This window comes from Xenopus tropicalis, chromosome 5, assembly GCF_000004195.4.
Source record: "Xenopus tropicalis strain Nigerian chromosome 5, UCB_Xtro_10.0, whole genome shotgun sequence".
In the NCBI taxonomy this organism is placed as follows: domain Eukaryota; kingdom Metazoa; phylum Chordata; class Amphibia; order Anura; family Pipidae; genus Xenopus; species Xenopus tropicalis.
The window spans coordinates 45,225,564-45,246,718 of record NC_030681.2 but is presented as its reverse complement, the minus strand read 5'-3'; the positions used below and the strand labels follow the sequence as shown (position 1 = coordinate 45,246,718).

Below are 21,155 nucleotides of genomic sequence, written 5' to 3'. Positions count from 1 at the left end.
TGCCCCTACATGGGCCTGAGGGACCGGAATCGACAGCTACAATAGGCCAGTGTATGGCCACCTTAACAGAGTGGCACATTGAAGTAGAAGAGATCAAAGACAGGGTGGAGGTGAACTGGGAAAGAACAAATAGGTAATAAAGAATGAAAAGGAAATAGAGGCAAAGACTTAACAACAGATATAAGGGGGTTCACCACAACCAAGACCTACTGTGTCCCTGTGACCCACAGACATAACCCACCCCAGCGGTGTTGTGCTTTCATATAGTCATGTAACTCCTTGGTGACTTCTAATATGTTTATAAATTACAGTAGGGGGTACATTATTCTCTATATAAGCCATGTCCTTTAAACAGTTTATTGAACGATAATAGAAAGAAAAATTGTAGAACTGTAGAATTGTAGAATGTGATGGCCAAACCACCTACCTACAGTCTAATTGCATATACAAAAATCAGTTCACTAAAGGATATAGAACACTGGGTTAAAAGAAGGGCTAAATCGTTTATGTTTATCAAAGTAAACAGATACAATGCTCAACACACTTAACAAAAAGAAACTGGACTTTTTTGTTCTTTTAACAGTTCAGGTTGATGTATTTCTTGCAGAATAGCAAATATAAATATTTACCTGTGATATATAAGAATCCTGTCTTTTATAAAACCAAGTATTGTATCAAAATAGTCCAGATATCTCATGTTGATGATCTGGCCTCTGTGAAAACAAACAGACAATCCACTGTGCATATAACATAAGAGTGGTCGTACATTTACAGATACAAAACAGTTTTATCTATATGTGTACAGCCTGATAAGGCTGCTGTACCTGGTAAGGCTAAAGAGGCCTCTAAAACATACACAACCATTACATAAGCTATATTTGCATTAAATAGACCTGTATTTTTAAGAAGACAGGCAATCCCTTTCATGTAATTTATAGTGTAACAGAAATCTAAATGTGTTAACAGCCACATCTGTACAAATTTCTATAATCAGCTGACATTGTATATAGTAATTCCATGTTAACAATAGTACTGCAATGATGTGCATAAACATTCAAATGCTGCTGAGCATTCACTATAAGGCTTTGTGGAGCTGTGAATCTGTTACCTGATGAGATTGATGTGGTTATTAAATCCTCTGATAAGGCTCTGAGCTGGCATCTGATCTAACCAAAGCACAGGCTGATCTGGATCAGAAATCCTATCAACACAAAACAACAAAACACATTTGAGACAAGCACAGCAATTTCAAAAATTTTCCAAAGAGAAATCAAGTTAAGGCTAATGTTACTAAATTCTGAAGGTTACTCTTTCAAAATTAATGAACAGATACCAAGAGATTTGCTCAACTACTGTAGAGCAAAATTCATCTGTGCTCAAAGGGATATTTTGGTAGCCCAAATACATGCTGATGTATTTGCCAGACAAACTAGTACAGGTATGGGAAACCCATTATCCAGAAAGCTCCACATAGACTCTGTTTAAAACAATCTCCCATAGATTCCATTTAAAATTATTTCCTTTTTCTTTAATAAAACCAGTACGTTGTGCTTGATCGCATCTAAGATAATAATTAATCCTTATTGCAGGCAAAACAATCATATTCAGTTTATCTAAACTTTAAATGATTTTTAGTAGACTTAAGGTATGGGAATCAAATTACGGAAAGACACATTATCCAGAAAAACCCAGGTCCTAAGCATTCTAGATAACAGGTCCCATACCTGTATATCCTATATTCAGGATCAGCATAGTTGTGTACTGCTTGTAAAAAGATACAAATATTTTTTCCTATGTAACAATTTTTTATTTTTTTTTGAAGGGGTAGAAATGATTTTAAAGTTATGGCACACATCAATGAATAGGGGATCCAACAGGTGCTCAGTGCTGCTCTTGTGCAGCACACAGTACTGACACCCAATAAAAATGAGTATATAGACTTCTCAGTGCAATCCGTTTCATGCACTGCTATACATATTCAGATACATATCTTACATACTGATAACTGTGACTATTTGTTAACTCTCTTCCTGACAGTCAGAAAGCTGCTGTAAAATAGCAAAAGAGATCAAACTGCTAAAACAACCTTCTGGATTCCCCAGTTAAATCATTAACAAATATCCCCCCTTGTTTTTAAGTGGGTAGTTTATTGTACCTGTATTCATAATGCATCATTGGAAACATTCCTTTTTATTTTATAGAGCTGGTGGGCACAAGTCAATAAATGACCATTAAAAACAGAAAATGGCCTATATGCATTCCACATAATGGTAACTTTGTCCTTTAATTATTCATCATTTATAGAATGCCTGATATAATAAAATAAATACCTGTAGTTAGCATTGTTATGAACTTGGGAGACATTTATAAATATGTATTGGGCCTGGCTTCATTGTACAAAAGTGGATTTGTTGCCCAAAACGATATTTCCAAGACAATTTGACTTTGGCTGGAATTTTTGTTTTTTTTTCTAATTAATGTTCTGGTTAGCAGTTCTCCAGTTTAGGATATTATTGGTTATGTGGTTGCTATGGCCCCTGTTACCCTAGCTCCCTTATTTGGATGTCAGAATGGCGTCTCACAGAGCACCTGTTTCTGGGCTGCCAGGGTCATTTATTCCCCCTGGCAACCAAACTTAAATTTAAGTTGCAAGTTGGAATGGGACAGAATAAAAAGGCAACTCATTCCAAAACTATGAAAAATAAAAAGTTAAAATGTTTGTGTTACAGGACCTTTAATAAATATTGTTAAAATATCCTAAATATGAACTCGGGATGCAGAAACATTGAGTATTTTTTTTTGTTTATTCTTTGTGAAAGTTAAGTTTTAAGGATATTGATAAATAATGCACATTTTTATCAATATACTTAAGAGTCTGCACTTATGAAGTGCTTGTGAAATGGTGGCAAATAGTGAGGGGCGAATCTGTCCCGTTTCGCTTTGAAAAAAAGTTTGCGAAATGACGACAATTCACAAAATGCATTGAAGTCAATGGGCAACATTTTTTTACAGCCTTTGGAGTCTATGGGTATTTCTTTGTGGCGAAACCTGCCGAAAATATTACTTATCACTAGCAGTAAAACCCACAAAGTTGCCTAATGTCAAGATGTCTACATCAAAGTCCTGAATAATAACACTGTAATGCAATGAAGGCAATGGCACTTGCCGAAAGTCAAGGTATTTTGTTGCCCAAGCTAAATCACTCACCATTCATTTTAAAGGGAATTGTGGATGCATTGGGGTTTTGTGAGAATAGCTTGGAAACTGAACAGAGTTGTGTTTAAAATGATTAAGGTGTGATCCAAGTGCTTAGTTGCTTCCCCAAAGCAACTGCCTGTGCTTCCCAAGAGTTACTGCCTTCTTTGCTAAGCACCCTGAATCACTATATGTGCCCTTTCCCTTAATATAATGCCAGTATGAATAAAACATATTTTGCTGTAATGTGTTTGGGTTTAAAGTTACAAATGTGTGTGTCAGTCACTGTAACCTAGGCTGATGCTTATTCAGAATTTGCAGTTGCAGAAAAGTCAACATAACTGGCAGACTCAGTTTTCATCCAGCCATCCATACCTTCTCCATTTAACAGCGATATCAAACATATCTCTCCACTGCATCAATCTGGTTTTCCCATTAATCCGCACTTTTGAATTAGTCCATGTTCTGTGCAAGGCTTGCATGATTTCCAGCGCGGCCAGGCCCATTGCTGCAAGGCAGACACACAGCAGGACTCAGGGTTAGCACAGAAACAGATGCCAAATAGACATTATAACAGAGCACAATCGATCTGCCCAAATATGGTTTTCTTTAGTTCGGGAATCACTGCTCAACACCTATCATTTGCTTAGCATGCAATAAACACATTTGGTTCTCTGAGCAAACCAATCCATTCCCATCATCACCCTTTTCAGTGTTGTTTGGTAATGAAACATTACAGTACTTGTTCGAAACAAAAAATAAACTCTTCTAAAATCAGTGTTTACTGTACACATATCATAACTGATGATACCCCATTTGTAATTATGTTTCTCTGCTTTAAGCGGTCACATGAATTTATTTCCTATGGGGTGTTAACGCTTAGCAGTAGCACTAAGCTCTAACACACAACTGATCCAGTCCCAACTCCCTGAAAAGAACAAGCATAGGGTTTAGCTGGAACACATAAACACAATGTATTGTGCATAATGAAAATAAAACTTAATTCAAAGCAAGTTTCCAGTATACATTTCAATTAAAACGGAAAAATATTTGTAAATGTACAGGTATGGGATCTGTTATCCGGAAACCCATTATGCAGAAAGTTCAGAATTTCTGAAAGGCCATCTCCCATAGACTCCATTTTCTCTGCAATAATAAAACAGTACCTTGTACTTGATCCTAAATAAGATATAATTAATCTTCATTGGGGGCAAAACAATCCTATTGGGTTTAATAATGTTTAAATGATTTTGCAGTGGACTTAAGGTATGGAGATCCAAATTACGGGAATGAGTTTGCAAGGAATTACATTTTTTTTCATTATGTAAAGAAAAAATCTAGGTGAAGTTCCCCTTTAATGCAATGCATGTGTGGGGGACCAAATTGTTTTTATGTGGTACAACAAATCAGTAGCAGAGAAGCACCTAAACCCACTAGGCAAACAAATGTTTTAGCAATTCTGTAAAATGAAACACAAAAAAATGAGAGCCACATTTAAAAACTTGCTTTGTACAGACAGCACTTCTGTGTTAACATTAGTAGCATAAATATTTATATTAACAATGCCTGCACTGTGTGAGTGCCATAGAACTCTGTCAGTTAATGTTAATGCCTTTCTTCCATAGAGTTAATGCCATACCTCTGTGAATTCTCCTGTTGGGTAAGAAGCCATATGTCTCATATTGCATTAAAGACCCAAGACTGTCTGCTACACACACAAGCTCTTGTATTTCTGGCTTGTAGCTTTCAAAATTTTGAGGAAGAACATCCCTAAAGAGAGGAAAGAAACAACATTCATGAGCAAGCAACCTTGAAACAGACTTATCTGCTTTGATAATACATGCTAAGTTTACAGGTCAGACTAAAATAAGACTTAATTGTTTACCAACTTAACTAAATATGACAGTACCTTGATATTAAGGAAGTTATTTAATACATGTTCCTTCTTGTTATGGAAAGACCCCTAATCCAGAAAACCCCAAGTCTCAAACAACCTGTAATACAGTAAATGTACCTTCTATGCATTTACAGGTACGGCACCTGTTATCCAGAATGCTCGGGACATGGGGTTTTCTGGAAAAGGGGTCTTTCTGGAATTTGGATCTTCATACATTAAGGGGCACATTTATCAAAGTACGATTGTTTACAAATACAAAATTTTTTCGTACTGTGCGTATTGTTTGCAACTTTTTCGTACTTTGCGACAATTTGTGTGACAAAATAGTATTGTCGCACCGAGTACGAAAGTTTCGGATTCATTCAAGCTTCGGTTTCGTGACTTTCCTTGGGCCAGGTTGGAGCTGCAGAGTGCCATTGAGCCCTATGGGAGACTTTCCTTGGGCCGGGTTGGAGCTGCAGAGTGCCATTGAGCCCTATGGGAGACTTTCCTTGGGCCAGGTTGGAGCTGCAGAGTGTCATTGAGCCCTATGGGAGACTTTCCTTGGGCCGGGTTGGAGCTGCAGAGTGCCATTGAGCCCTATGGGAGACTTTCCTTGGGCCAGGTTGGAGCTGCAGAGTGTCATTGAGCCCTATGGGAGACTTTCCTTGGGCCGGGTTGGAGCTGCAGAGTGCCATTGAGCCCTATGGGAGACTTTCCTTGGGCCGGGTTGGAGCTGCAGAGTGCCATTGAGCCCTATGGGAGACTTTCCTTGGGCCGGGTTGGAGCTGCAGAGTGCCATTGAGCCCTATGGGAGACTTTCCTTGGGCCGGGTTGGAGCTGCAGAGTGCCATTGAGCCCTATGGGAGACTTTCCTTGGGCCGGGTTGGAGCTGCAGAGTGCCATTGAGCCCTATGGGAGACTTTCCTTGGGCCAGGTTGGAGCTGCAGAGTGCCATTGAGCCCTATGGGAGACTTTCCTTGGGCCAGGTTGGAGCTGCAGAGTGCCATTGAGTCCTATGGGAGACTTTCCTTGGGCCAGGTTGGAGCTGCAGAGTGCCATTGAGCCCTATGGGAGACTTTCCTTGGGCCAGATTGGAGCTGCAGAGTGCCATTGAGCCCTATGGGAGACTTTCCTTGGGCCAGGTTGGAGCTGCAGAGTGCCATTGAGCCCTATGGGAGGCTTCCAAAATCATGCACAGAAGGATCAAAGTCAGAAAGGGTAATCCACCATTTACAATTGTTCGATATGAAAATTTCGTGACTTTCGGATCGCCAATACGATATTATCGTGACTATTACGATTTTTCTAAGCATATTTGTGACATTTTTAAACATTAATTAAACCGAATAGGATTGTTTTGCCTCAAATAAGGATTAATTCTATCTTAGTTGGATCAAGTTCAAGGTTCTGTTTTATTAATGAAGAGAAAAAGCTAATTATTTTTAAAAATCTGAATTATTTGATTAAAACAGAGTCTATGGGAGATGACCTTCCCGTAATTTGGAACTTTCTGGATAACAGGTTTCCAGATAAGGGATCCCATACCTGTACAATATTCCCACACCTTGTCTTATTACCTTTTCCATTTAGATTGCAAGCTCTTTACCTCTTGTATTGGTAATTTTGTATGTTTTTTTTTTAATGTTTAAAGAATGTCAACATGAAAAATATTTTTTTTCCTAATAAAAGAAAACATAATTCTAAGCAACTTTGCAATATACATTCAATATGTTGGCATTTTATAAATACATTTTATTAATAATTCTGGGTAAACGTACAGTACAAGCTACAGATGACATAAATACTGACTGAAATAGGAGGTAAATAGGGCCATGTTTATTAGAGCTCACAGAGCAAAGTAAATCATTCACTAATGACTCGAACCATGAACACAGGTTTTAATAAAACGTCTGCCCAACTTGCTGTCAGCTGCTTCTGTCTATTAAATATTGAGGTCTACTTCATTACAAATGGGTGTTATATGAAAAAGGAGGACACTTTCCCTGTGGAGAATAAATGTTGCTGCTTCTGCAGAGGCCACATTGCTATGTAAATACCTACTTTATATGTGGTTGTAGACCTGGTTGCTCTTCATAATCTTCTATTAAAAAGGGCAAGTTCTTTGCCCAGTGGTCTTTGAAATTCCCAGGCAAGTCAGCATCAATGTTATATTCTGTTACCGGGGTGTCTAGATGTGCATGCAAATAGCGAGAGTACTCTGCAAAGATATAAAAAGTGGTAAAATTTACATAAAATATCCAGTGTGTGTGTCTATATGCAGACAGACAAATAGATAGATAGATAGATAATTTTTATTGAGTTGTTTTCACAACATAACTAGTCAATTCTAAACATCACTAGGATCCAATCTTTCATTAATGTAAAGCAGGAGTTCTGTAAACACATGTAACAAGTTATTTTTCGTGAAGCAGTCAAAAATTTGTAACAGGAAGTAATAAAGTGAAAAAAAACTGTATAGCTAACAGCAAAGCCTGCATGCAATACAATATTAATCACTAAGTGGAGTCTGCAAAGAGCCTGTAGCTTCCTGAAACACAACTGCAGTAGGAAACAGATGTCTCTTCCCCAAAAAAGCCAGAAATTACCGTCTGCCATGCAGGCAATTCATCCTTTCTAGCAGTCATAGGCTTGAAATGTTTGAAACGTAAATATATCTTATATTCTTTACAGAATGTGCAATATTCAAGTGCTTTATAGATGTCTGTTTAGTCGCTAACAACAAACTATATGAAATTTAACAGGCATACTGAGTACATATGGACAGTATCCTATCTGCTCAGCCATTGTAAACATTAAGGGGCTGATTTACTAATTCACAAACGTTCGAAAAGCGCCCGAATGCTTTTTTTTCTTAATGATCGGTATTTTGCGATTTTTTTTCGGAAATTGTCGCGACTTTTTCGTAGCTGATACGACTTTTTTGCAAATTGTCTTAACTTTTTCGTAGCCATTACGATTTGTGCGAATTGTCGCAACTTTATCGTAGCCGTCGCGCCGAGTACGAAAGTTTCGGATTCATTCAAGCTTCAGTATCGTGACTTTCCTTGGGCCAGGTTGGAGCTGCACAGTGCCATTGAGTCCTATGGGAGGCTTCCAAAATCATGCAAAATCTGAAAGTTTTGCCCGCAATTTACGAGCGCTCAATACGAAAGAGTTGCGACAATATACGAGCAAATCGTAACGGCTACGAAAAAGTTGCGACAATTCGCGCAAGTCATAACAACTACGAAAAAGTCGCGACAATTTACGTAAAAGTCGTAACGGCGACGAAAAAGTCGCAAAAAATACGAAAAAGTCGCAAAATGTTCGTTTTCCAATCTGAATTTTTCCCATTCGGATTCAAATTCGTGGGTTAGTAAATCAGCCCCTAAGAGTGCTAACGTACCACTCAACAGCATGTTGAGTATGTACATAATGCCGTGATTACTGTGTACAAAAGAACACCCCACTGCCTTTTGTTGACTGTATATCCATGCCAAAACTGTGGCTTAACCTAAGCAATGAGGATTTGTTACATGGATAAACGAACAAACTAAAAGGATTGAGGAGACCGCCTCATCCGTATGCAAATAAGTCATAACAGGATTCTGGGAAGAAATTCCCAGAATCCTGTTATTACATGGATAAAGGGTTACGTAGTGCATTGTGTAAAGTGCTTTTTGCCTACAATGCTGCGTTTCCCCCAGAGAAATTGTAAGTGCAGGGATCTGCAACCAATGTGTCAAAACAAACACAATTTGCTTTTTGCAAACTGGACGTAAATTGCGGCTGACATTTTCAGATTGGGGATTGTGTCAGTTACAGCACATAAAATGGCTTTAGCCTGTGCTTCTTTTGGCAACCTGCTGTGGGTACCCTGATATTAATTGGTGCTAGGCCATTTTGGTCAGATCAGCAGGAATATGGGACTAGTTGGACACAGGGTCATCTCAGGGGACTAAAAATTTGTATTTTCAACTTTGCTTTTTGGGGCCAGGAAGTGACAGGACATGCTGAAGTAAAACTGGTGTAATTTTCTAACCACGTGCCAGAGCAGTTTGTCTTTTACCAGAGAAGTGCACCAACCTGGGAAAATAGTAAGCAATTTTATTCACTGTGGGTGCCTAACAAATTGGCACCCCAAGTTAAATTGGCTTTCCTTGCCCTTTAATGGTACTGTTAGGCTGTGCAAAACTTCTTACCTCTTAAGTATTTTACTTTCAAATATTCTTGACTTGCTTTCTGGCCAGGCAGAGGGTCATTTAGCATTACTTTAGTCTGAGCTTTTATTCCTTCATAAAAATGTCCCATAGACACATGGCTAAGTCCTTTCATGTACTGGCACACTTCATTGTAAGGCTCTAGTTGAAGGCATCTCTAAATAAGAACAGAATATGATACGTGTTGAAAACATTTAAACATAGTACAAAACAAGTAAAACAAATACTCTCACTTGCTCCCACAATCCTGCTATATCCTGCAGCCAGGGGTTCCTTACTTTGAATATCCTTCACTCATCAGTAAGGCACCATCTGCCCTACAGTTAAGCAAGTGACCTCCAGCAGACTCCTCTCATATTTGAAACTGGTGTAGATTTTTAACACCTTAAAGTAGGTGTTATAGTCATATTCCAATAGTAACTTCTCACAAAGGAGGATGCTGTTCAACTTAATTATGTTTTATTAAGTTTTAGTAAAGAATAATGTTGAGTTTATAAGGTCTATTGTACAATCTATATTGTACAATAGACCTTATAAACTCAGCATTATTCTTTATTTTGTGTGGTTTCTGGCATTCCTATTCTGCTTACATACAGCCTGCAGTCAAAAATGTTATCTGGTTGCCATGTTTAATGACTCCAGGAACCCCCTTTTCTTAGTTTTAAAAATGAATCTTTTTTCTGACCTTCTTACGTTGATTTTTTCTGTTGATCTTCCATTTTAACTTCCAACCCTGTAACTGGCTGCTAGAGTATTAACAAGATAGTGGTTAAAATTCCAAGTTGCATATAAATAAATGCAAAAGACAACAATAAAACACTAAGTGCAAATTGTCTTAAAATGTCTACATTATACTACTAGCTACATTTGAGATAATTAACCCCTTTAGTTTACTATACTGTATTACTATGATTTGTGTTTTATGAAAAAAAGTGACTGAATATGTGAAAGTGATTTTGACATCAATTCAACTGAACCCATAATGTCTAGCCATCTACTGGCATCACCAGAATGTTCAGGCTACATTCATTGGTCATGTTCCTGGCAGGATTCTGTACATAGGACAATTGAAGAATATGCTCTGACTTTTAATCTGACATACAGAAATTCTACGGTTAAGCTAACACTGAAAATTACTATTACAATGTATTATTAAACGTATGCAATTATAAACATATTCTGCTAGATTTTTCTTCCTCTTTTGTCTTCTCCTTTCTGGGCCCAGTCAGGCACATGTGCAGTGGAGTGAAAAGGCTGTTTTTTTTTTGTATCAGAGCTTTCACTCCATTGTGCATGCACCTGCCTCAACCGGAATGAAGAGAAGACGGAAGAAGCCAAAGAAGGTGGAGACAAGGAGCTTCTACAGAAATAGCCTGGGCCAGTGCAGGAGCACAGGTGTGATTATAAGCACCAGGGGAGCTACCTCACTTTTTGGCACCCCCAGTGATTATATACACACACATATATTAGGAAGATCAAAAACTAAAATATAAATGAAGAGAAAGAGAATTACATGTAACTATAACATTAAGCCGACCACTGCTCTTGTATAAACTATAGCAAAAGGATGTATTCATCAACTTTAAATCATTAAGAAGGCAATCATTTGGTAGTTTCAATAATTTTAATGAATCAGATGACAGAGAGGGGCATATTTATTACAGTGTGTAAGCCAACATTACCGGTGATGTTGCCTATATACCAACCAATCAGATCTTTGCTTTTGTTTTCTAACTTGTAGGTGACCTATCTAACTGCTGATTGGTTGCTATGGCAAACATCACCGGTGATACTGGCTTACACACTAAAAATAAATAGGAGTGGCGAGACCACGGATGACACGGATGCAGCTGGCCTGCTTGAATAAACTGCAATATATAGACAAATAATTTCTGTTTTGTTTGAATGGAAGAGCATTTATAGCAGCTGTATGTACAAAATGTCTTAATCCCATAGTGCTTAACGACACTAAGGGGGACATTTATTAATGTACGAACACTCCAAGCATATTTTCTGCGACAATTTTGTACCTTGCACAACTTTTTCGTACTTTGAGACAATATTTGTGCAACAAAATCGTATTTTCGCGCCGAGTACGAAAGTTCATTCAAGCTTCGGTATCGTGACTTTCCTTGGGCCTGGTTGGAGCTGCAGAGTGCCATTGATTCCTATGGGAGGCTTCCAAAATCATGCACAGAAGTGTCAAAGTCGGAAAGGTTTTCCCGCTGTTTACGATCATTCGGTACGAAAATTTTGTGACTTTCGGAGCGCCAATACGATATTATCGTGACTATTATGATTTTTCCGTAAGCATTTTCGTGACATTTGCGATCATCAGAAATTATCGCATCCAATCCGAATTTTACCCATTTCAGGATTTGAACTCGTGATTTGATGAATGTGCCCCTAAGTTTACCTAGATAAGGTTTACCTATGCTTTTAAAAAGGTAACTAATAAATGCTACCTGCTGGTTGCCATGGGATACAGCACCTGGGTAAACTTTGCACACTGTATTAACCTGTAGTAACCTCATTAATGTCCTAACTATATTGATATCGGTAAGTGCAGAGCATTCTTTCCCTTTTGCGCAGGATGAAAGGTCATCCACAAAACCATTAAGCACTATTCATGTCAACAATCATGTGTATATGTGAAAATGGGGTTACAGTCATGAGAATTTCTTTAAAGTATAAAAAAAAAAAAAAAAAAAGCACACCTTGAAATTTGTTAATGCCTCTTGCAGACTCCCATGATGATACAGCATCATGCCTCTTAACTGAAGAGTCTGCACATGATTTTGATTCAGCATTAAGGCTTTCTGAAAGTTCTCCATGGCCGCCTCAAAGTTGCCAAGCTCTCTAGGATAACAGAAAATAAATGAATACATCTGTGCAAATATAAACATCGGAATTGCTTGTGTTTCCAACAGAGTACAGCACACATCTGCATTCAATGTTTTTTTCATCTTATTTATACACGAACCTTCTATCTGTGCTCTTGCTTAGGAACAGAGAGTCTGGAAATCAAACCAAATTAGATTTGGGCCTCTGCTCCCACAGAACAGGAAATAGAAGACAACAATATTAAAGCGAGATAAAAGGTTTAATATTCTGGGATTATGATGTAAATGTATTTTATGATTCCTAACAGTTACTGTTGTCTTATTGCATATACATTATTAAACTAAGATGCTTAGCATACTGAACTGGTATTCTGCTTACCAATGCCAAGATTAATAAAGGAAGTTCTGCAGATGTTAAAATAAACATGAAGTTACTTACCGATAAGCCTGACCAAGACTTTTATATGCTTCAATGAAATTTGACTTCTGCTTCAAGGCTTCTTTAAATGAGTCAATGGCTTCCTAAATATAGACACAAGATGAAGAACCAGTTAGTCTACCCAGTCTAAACGGCCATTCTGCTACTTATTCTATTATCTGTCTGTCTGTATAATATGCAATGGGCAAAGCACACAGCAAACACATTTAAACAGGTATAACAACTTTTCCACATTATACAAAATGCTGTTTAATATTATATTAACTGAAGTTGTCCCATTATACAGTTGATTACAAGGGGCTGATATGTTTTTTTCTCTCTTATTATTATCATGTTTTTTAGTAGGTTCTAAATGGGTGCACAGACCAGATAACATAAGCTGCAGCTAATACTTTGGTACATTTGCAGAGACTTAATAAGGGAGGTGTAACTATGACTGCGCTCAATTTTTAGCACTCCCTTCTTACTTGTGATGAAATGAGGACCGAGTAGTCCAACTGACTATGCCAAGGAAAAGACAAACAGCCAGCTTACTGGGTCAATTACTACGTTTATTGAGCCTTTATGTTTTGATGCCACTTGACATAAGAAACGCCTTTTTAAAATACTTGTTTTAGCCAGGCCCGGATTTGTGGAGAGGCCACAAAGGCCCGGGCCTAGGGCGGCAGAAATTTAGGGGCGGAATGCTGCCCCGCCACAACAAAATTTTGAAATTATGCTGTTTAACACTATATTAACTGAAGTTGTCCCATTATACAGTTGATTACAAGGGGCTGATATGTTTTTTTCTCTCTTATTATTATCATGTTTTTAGTAGGTTCTAAATGGGTGCACAGACCAGATAACATAAGATGCAGCTAATACTTTGGTACATTTGCAGAGACTTAATAAGGGAGGTGTAACTATGACTGCGCTCAATTTTTAACACTCCCTTCTTACTTGTGATGAAATGAGGACCGAGTAGTCCAACTGACTATGCCAAGGAAAAGACAGCCAGCTTACTGGGTCAATTACTGCGTTTATTGAGCCTTTATGTTTTGATGCCACTTGACATAAGAAACGCCTTTTTAAAATATTTGCTTTAGCCAGGCCCGGATTTGTGGAGAGGCCACAAAGGCCCGGGCCTAGAGTGGCAGAAATTTAGGGGCGGAATGCCGCCCCACCACAACTAAATTTTGAAATTATGCTCCCCCACTTAATATTATTATTATTACCTCTCCCCACTGCTCCGTATGGGAGTTTAAATGTTTGCGCATGCGCACTCGGGCGTGGGTGGGGGGGTGGGAGAGGTGTCGCATGTTCGTGCATGCACCCTCTGGGAGGAGTGGGGGGCGGCCTCGGGGCACCCGGAGCGCAAATCTGGCGCTGGTTTTAGCCAGAACTGTTTACACATACATACATCTAATTAATGCTACAGCATATTAATAGTATAGCAATAATGTCAGTTCTCACAGTAGGCAGCACTGGGAACTTCTGCAAATGTTTAATGTCTCATGCAAGACAGCAGGCACAGTATCTTCCTGTCTTACTTTAAATTGCTCTAGGATAAGTTACACAACAAGGATGTGGTCAAGCATTTTATATACTATAAAGTCACTAGCACAATCTATGCATTATTAAGGGGCAGATTTATCAAGATGTGTATTAAATTTGTGGTTTGCTGTTTTCAAATGCTTATCATATCATCGTGAGCTGTTTTACCTTTAATAAGCCTCTGTGAAAGAATGTCAAACCTTTGTACAACACAGCAATAGGTTGGTTTTGGTTCAGCCCCAATGATCGCTGGAAATCCTCCTGCGCTGCCAAATAGTCCTGTGAAACAAATGTTTTAAACAAAGCTTTTATCATTTTTTCAGCTGCAGAAGATCTAAATGTGTAAATTCTGCAGCATCTATTTATAAGCAAGGTTTAATTTCTAGATATTTTTACCATAAATAGAAAGCAAGCAGAGCTCCTCTAGCTTCCTGTGTGCTCAGAACATTCCATCTTTACACATTTGTTTGGATACAAAAGTAGAAGATTTATAAGCTATAATAATTGTTGCATATTGAAATGTAGCAAATTTATCTTCAACATTAAATGACAGCTTTATTTAATTTGTAGAAATACCGATATGCATTGAATGAAAGTGATCTCTAGGAAATGCAGCCAATTTAATTCACTGAGGGGATGGAGTGCTCAACAAACTGCCAACCTGTTAAATTAGACTACTTTTCTTGCCTTTTAAACCCATTAAGGGTTCAAAATCCTATAGTTATGTAAAAACAAATGAAAATGAATTATGATTTGTGACCACTGACATGATATAACAATCATATGATATAACACTGATATAGCAATAATCTCTGCCACAATGCATGAAAAAAATGGATGTTTAAGAAGAAGAAAATGGATTCCCCTCAATAAGGGCATACAGCACTTGGTAGCCTTCTGTAACTTACCTCAGAGATAAAGTGTAGGGTACCACGATGCCTATACAGTCTTGCTGATGGCTGCAACTGGATAGCTCTTGTGAGATCACTTAGTGCTTCACTTATGCGTCCCAAAGGAGACAAAATCTGTTAAGTAATAAAAATTGCATCTTATTCATTTAAAACTAAGGACATTTTTATATGTGCTCTGCTTGTCATTTGGCAATGTATTTATTTGTTAAAACTGCATAATTTTAGAGTGGTCTGTGCTTATAGCCTCCTTTATAAACATGCTTACATTATTTCCACTCAGATTTCAATATTTTAAATGTACCGTAAGGCTGATTAAACTGTTGGCACCGTGGGGCAACTCAGGCTTTTTTGAAATGCTGAAATTTAGGGTCCTCAAATATAAGATGCCCCAGTACTCACTTCTGCTCTCTGCTCAAACACTTCTGGGTGATCTGGTTCCAGGCTGATAACCCGACTTAGCTCAAACAAGGCAAGTTCTGCATTCTTTATATCCTTAAAAAAATAAAAAGGTTAGATGCTTATGCATTTGGAGCATTGGTGCATTTAAAATTATTATTTTTGGTTTCAGGCGGCCAATGAATCCTTAAAAAATTAGGATGCACCCCTAATTATATTACAAAAACAAAACCAACATCGGAAAAAAAATAAATACCCAGCATTTTTTAAAAATTGTTAAACAACTAAAACAAAACTGAAAGATAACCCTAGTGATCTATAGGTAGAATTCCTTCTACCATAATTTCAGTAAGACAGAATGAATGGGGCTATTATGTTAAATGACATGTCTGAGGCATTCTCCATAAACAAATAAATAGTAGAGATAATATCATTTGGTGTTATTAATAGAATTATAATCTAAAGGAAAGCCTCAATTGAGGAGGCCAAACAAATGCTGATAAAAGCTGCCAACTTGACCCTCAAGGCTGGCAGCTTAATGGCCCATGTACTGTATAGGGGCTTTCTGAGGGCCTGCCCGACCAATATCTGAAGACTTGTACATCTACAGCGCAGGTTAGAAAATGCCATCAGATGAGGGTCCTCCCCTAACTGCACTAGTATCTGATCTTTGGTCTGGAGGCCAAACAATCAGAATCTACCAATATGGCTAACCAAATTAGGTCAAGATTCTCTTGCCAAAGAAGGAGATCTATTAGTGTATCGACAGCTTTAGCCAAAATGCAGCTCCTGAAAGTTTTATAACACACCCTTTAGCCAGAAAATTATTGTGCTTGGCGTACTACGAGTATGAACTCAACTACTGTATACTGGCAATAAATTAAAAATACACTCATTATGCCATATTGTTTTTATCTACTAAAAATCAACCAGAAAGCTAGTAGCAACATTCATATTTGGCAGTTTTGTCATAACTACAACAGGGATCAAATGTATGGGGTCCAAATGATGACCTTCCTAATTGATATCTAGTTGGCCAGATATTGTGTGCTGGCTGAAATCTCCAATCAGGTGAGGACTTCATTTGGACCATATATATGCCCCAATGGAGGCCAAAACAGGTAAAGATCCACTTGTTTGTGACCCTATCATACAAGTGGATCATAGCATGTATGGCCATCTTAAGAAGGAAAGATACTATTTGTAGTCTGGCAGTCCATATCCCATCATAGCATTAATTTAGTAATCCCCAGAAGATTATTTTCTGCCTGTGTTATTTGTGTGGCTCTTGAACACTTTTTAGAGAAATTGTTATGAATCATAGCACAACGCTTTTATATCCACGTTCTTGCATGAGATACAATGAACCATAAAATAATTGAGGACATTTCTAATAACTTGTCTGAGGGGTAAAGATGAAAGTGTCAGTGTGCTCTAATACAGCGTTTTTCAACCACTGTTCCGCGGCACACTAGTGTGCCGCGAGATGTTGCCTGGTGTGCCGTAGGCAGGGCACCAATGTACTAGGGGGGCACTGCTCTTGGCACCAATGTACTAGGGGGGCACTGATGCTGGGCACCAATGTACTAGGGGGGCACTGCTCTTGGCACCAATGTACTAGGGGGCACTGCTGCTGGGCACCAATGTACTAGGGGGGCACTGCTGCATGGCACAGAGTTAAATTTTTTAACATTTTCTAATGGTGGTGTGCCTCGTGATTTTGTTCATGAAACAAGTGTGCCTTTGCCCAAAAAAGGTTGAAAAACACTGCTCTAATATATAATTTAGGTTACCGACAAATAAAAAAAAAAGTTTTGAAGTGTATTTACCTGTAGTCCTTTCCTGGCGTATGCAATTCCCCGACCATAAATAGCACTTACGAGATCCGGTTCCTCCTATATGAATTAACAAAAAAAATTAAACAGATAAAATGGTACAGCTGGCATGTGAAACAATCCAATCATGTCAATGATACTGATGTGATTGCTCTTATTAATTAAAGTGAAATCACACACGGGTGCTCAAAGGAAGAGTATCTAACCACGTGTACAAACATAGTTGGATTTGGGACGGCTTCTTTTCCGATCACAGCCAGTCCCTGGTTAAAAAATTCATGGTTCTTCCATGTTCACTTTATTTATGGAATACTTTATACTTTATCAATAAATATAGGACATTAAGACATTCTGTGCATTAAGCTACCAAGAAATGATCTCCCCTTTGAGCAAAACAGGGAGTGTTTGTCCATCTATTGCAATATTCTTTAAGATGGCAAACTATGTCAAAGTAATCTCTGGTCTGCCCAGTCCTACACTCACTTTTATCTGATTCACTAAGAATTCTACTGCTTCAATATAGATTAAACAGTTAAAAGTCATTAAAAACAGGTGTGCACCAACAGACAAAGGAAGACGTAAGTCTTCTTTCTGCAAACCCATGCATGTACATATGCAAAGACAGGTGGTCTACACAGGGAAATTCTAGGACAAGCTAAAGGTTAAAGAGAAATCTGCTTTGATCAAAAAAGATAGAGACATCCCATACTTTTGCATGTGTTTTTATAGTTTGGTTTTGATGGGAAGAAAGCCTACCACAGTGTAGATGTTGTGGTCTACCTTAAGCTCATATGAACCCTCTTAAATGCAACTTATATGTGAAGTTGCAGCTAGTCTATGCTGTTTAGACTGTAGACCCAGATACTCCTGCATAAAACTCAGTGCTCATCCATAGCCTGAAGCAGGAACTGGCTGGCTATCGTCACTTAATGGGACTCTGTACACAGAGCCACTGGCAAGAAACACTCAATAGGCCACTACTTATGTGCAAATGTTTAATTGTTTCTGGTCCTCTGGGTATATATGGCTATGTATACAGTAGCTCTGTTGGTAAATGAGTACACAGTGCCTATACGCATATGTCATTTTACGGAGTATCTAACTCACTAGTATCACTGTAACTGTATTGTGTGTTGTTTATGGTGTATGCTTATATCTCAGGAAGAGTAGTTTTTTGATATATAAGTGTGCCTTTGTGCATGTACAAGAAGACAAAAGAATCTGTGTGCATGTTAAAGTAATGAATCAGTATCTGCCTAGGATAATGAAATTAACAACTTTGTACAGTAGGAAAATAGCACATTTCAAATGTGGGGGGAAACAAAAAATCCTTCTCCTCTTTATTGCTGCTGACACTACACTTTTCTTTTTCACTCTTCTGTTCACACTCTCCTTCCAAAGTCTGGAATCTCTGCACTTTACCCTGACGTGGTCCTTGTACTTAAGGAAGACTAAAGGAGAAGTTGCAAATGGTCACATGATGTCTGAAGCAAGACAGGAAGTCAGATGTAAACTACAGCTAATTATATGCATCAATATATAATTTTTTTTATTATGTTTCGCCAACTTTGTGTGTGCCTGGAATGAGTAGTGCACGTCTTTAACAGTATTCACAAGTTTTCATTTAAATGGGCAAAAGAAACTTACCTGGAGCATAGATGAAAAATGTTTTATAGCTTCATCCTGTAGGCCACTGCCTATTAACACATAGCCAATAGCTTTAGCAAAAGAAAAAAAAAAAGAGAGAGAGAAATTACTATGTCACTTAATAAATGTAGAGTGGCAAAGAGTTAACTTAGCATTCATTATGCATTTGCTGCATTTTGTTTGCATTCCACTGTACAGCAATGCATGTGTTAATGGTCCCTAAGGTCAGAACCCATAGGGCATGGAAAAAAATTATTAAATGTATAAAAAGGGAAAAACTCAATTGCATTTGACACTGTGGGTTCTGCATAACACAGAATTATGGCAGCAAGTGTTTAAATAATTGCTATAGATACATACCACAATGAAAATTCCAGCTCGCATAAATCCCTTGAAAACACTTAATTCTTATAGAGCTAAGTTGGAAAACATTATAGGTGCCCTTTAGAATTTAGTAACGGATTTCCTACCCTCCATGAATTAAGCTTTAACTCACCCAGTTCTTCATTTGTATCATCATCATTTGTGATAAATGGAAGTCTCTTCTGCTCAGCTAAAGATTTGGCTTGGCTCTAGGATAATGCAAATGACAACAGAAAAAAAATAAAGAATTATATTTGTGACATTTGGAAGAGAATATAAGTCATAAAGAAGCAATGTGGCTGTCTAGCTTGACTGAAAACCACTCAAACATAAGTGACACATGAAAAAGGGGAGAATTGCCATTTTTACTCAAAAAAAGGTACAGAACTTTGAATGTGTTATATGGTAGATTCCTTTAATGTTTAGAGCCTGTTATATGCCTGTCATTGACCTACAGCTCCACCACCTCATCAACTTTCCTAGACATAACAGTAATTCAAAATAACTCGGTAATACCTTACAGAATATAAGGGTCATCTACTATTAGGAAGGCAATGTGCAAAGTGCAAAAAAATGGGCGCAATATATACCTTGTATAAAGTATTACTGCAAGTCTCTGCACACCCACTAACTTGCATGCCATTTAGACACATAAGTTAGGCAGTGACAGAAAATGTAGACTGCAATGGGTCTGTGGCCCTGACACCGGATTGTTTTTATCCATTTTGAGGTACACAAAGCACAGGGGCAGAAGTGCTGCCTGAATAGGGGCTAATAAATGCACACTTGCACCCCTTAATGCTCTGACATTCTTCCCTGCCACTGGGAAAAATAACCACTTCCTCTAGCACAGTTTATACAGCACTGACATATTAAAGGGATTCTGTCATGATTTTCATGTTGTACTATATATTTCTAAATTACATTGTTTACATTGCAAATAATTCACTTTACCATTTAAAATGTTATTGTTGAACCAATAAATGTATTATTAGTGTGTAGGTGCCATCTCAATGCTTTATGCCTGAGTCTGAGCTTTAACTGATGTGTTTTGAAAAACACATGTTTTACCATGACAATATTCCTTTAGAGGGATGTTCACCTGAATAATGTGACATAATTTAAATAAATTATTAAGTCTATCAATATATCAGGTTGCATTAAATTACAAAACATGAATGTATCAACAAAGAAAAATAATACTAATGAAAAGGGAAAGAAAAAAAAAATATATACCAAAATTTTTTCTGTATTTAGCGAGATGATGGATTCACAGGCTGGGGATCCTCTTGGCTCACAGTCTAGCTCACGGAAAGTAAAAAATGCTGAATCTGCAAACAAATAGGAGGAAGTTATTGCCATGTATGTGGTATAAATAGGTGGTATGAATGGTACTTAAGGCTGATGCCACACCAGGCGTATGGCGTATATTTTTGGCAAATGATTGCTAAAAAATATGACCCATATACATCATATGCCCCTACCTGTGCCTGCACCGGAATGAATGAAATATGCTCCGGTGCAGGCACATATAGCAGATATCCGCATAAAAATGCGAGAGAATGCAAACTCTTGTGTTTTTATGCATATTTCGCCTACATGTGCCTGCACCCGAGCATATCTCATTCATTCGGGTGCAGGCACAGGTAGGAGCTGGTGTGGCATCAGCCATAGGGTATTAATAGGGAGTATTTAATTTAAAATGAATGACGATACATTTTTTTTCAACACCTAGCTGCAGGTGACTTGAGCAGCCAGCTGATTAGGAAATGTTCCTCTAGGCACTAACCTATAACACCAGAGGTACCCACATACATACATAAAGTAAATACAGATGCTAAATTGCGATAAAAATATTTGACTTAATTAGGTAAGAACATTGATGTAGTATGAA

The 21,155-nt window shown here is 37.9% G+C and overlaps 1 protein-coding gene across 1 annotated transcript in view; it reads right to left on the bottom strand.

Moving 5' to 3' along the window:
• ttc13 (tetratricopeptide repeat domain 13) overlaps positions 1-21,155 on the bottom strand; it is a 40,136-nt gene that overhangs the window by 14,907 nt on the left and 4,074 nt on the right. The window contains exons 2-16 of the mRNA XM_002934451.5: positions 20,498-20,592; positions 19,395-19,470; positions 18,899-18,969; positions 17,246-17,311; positions 15,420-15,512; positions 15,018-15,134; positions 14,278-14,388; positions 12,577-12,659; positions 12,012-12,153; positions 9,277-9,451; positions 7,136-7,292; positions 4,835-4,965; positions 3,571-3,703; positions 1,109-1,201; positions 630-713 (exon numbers count right to left, since the gene is read on the bottom strand). Of these exons, the coding sequence (XP_002934497.1) occupies positions 630-713; positions 1,109-1,201; positions 3,571-3,703; positions 4,835-4,965; positions 7,136-7,292; positions 9,277-9,451; positions 12,012-12,153; positions 12,577-12,659; positions 14,278-14,388; positions 15,018-15,134; positions 15,420-15,512; positions 17,246-17,311; positions 18,899-18,969; positions 19,395-19,470; positions 20,498-20,592 (1,627 nt within the window). The remainder of the gene's footprint in view (positions 1-629; positions 714-1,108; positions 1,202-3,570; positions 3,704-4,834; positions 4,966-7,135; positions 7,293-9,276; positions 9,452-12,011; positions 12,154-12,576; positions 12,660-14,277; positions 14,389-15,017; positions 15,135-15,419; positions 15,513-17,245; positions 17,312-18,898; positions 18,970-19,394; positions 19,471-20,497; positions 20,593-21,155) is intronic.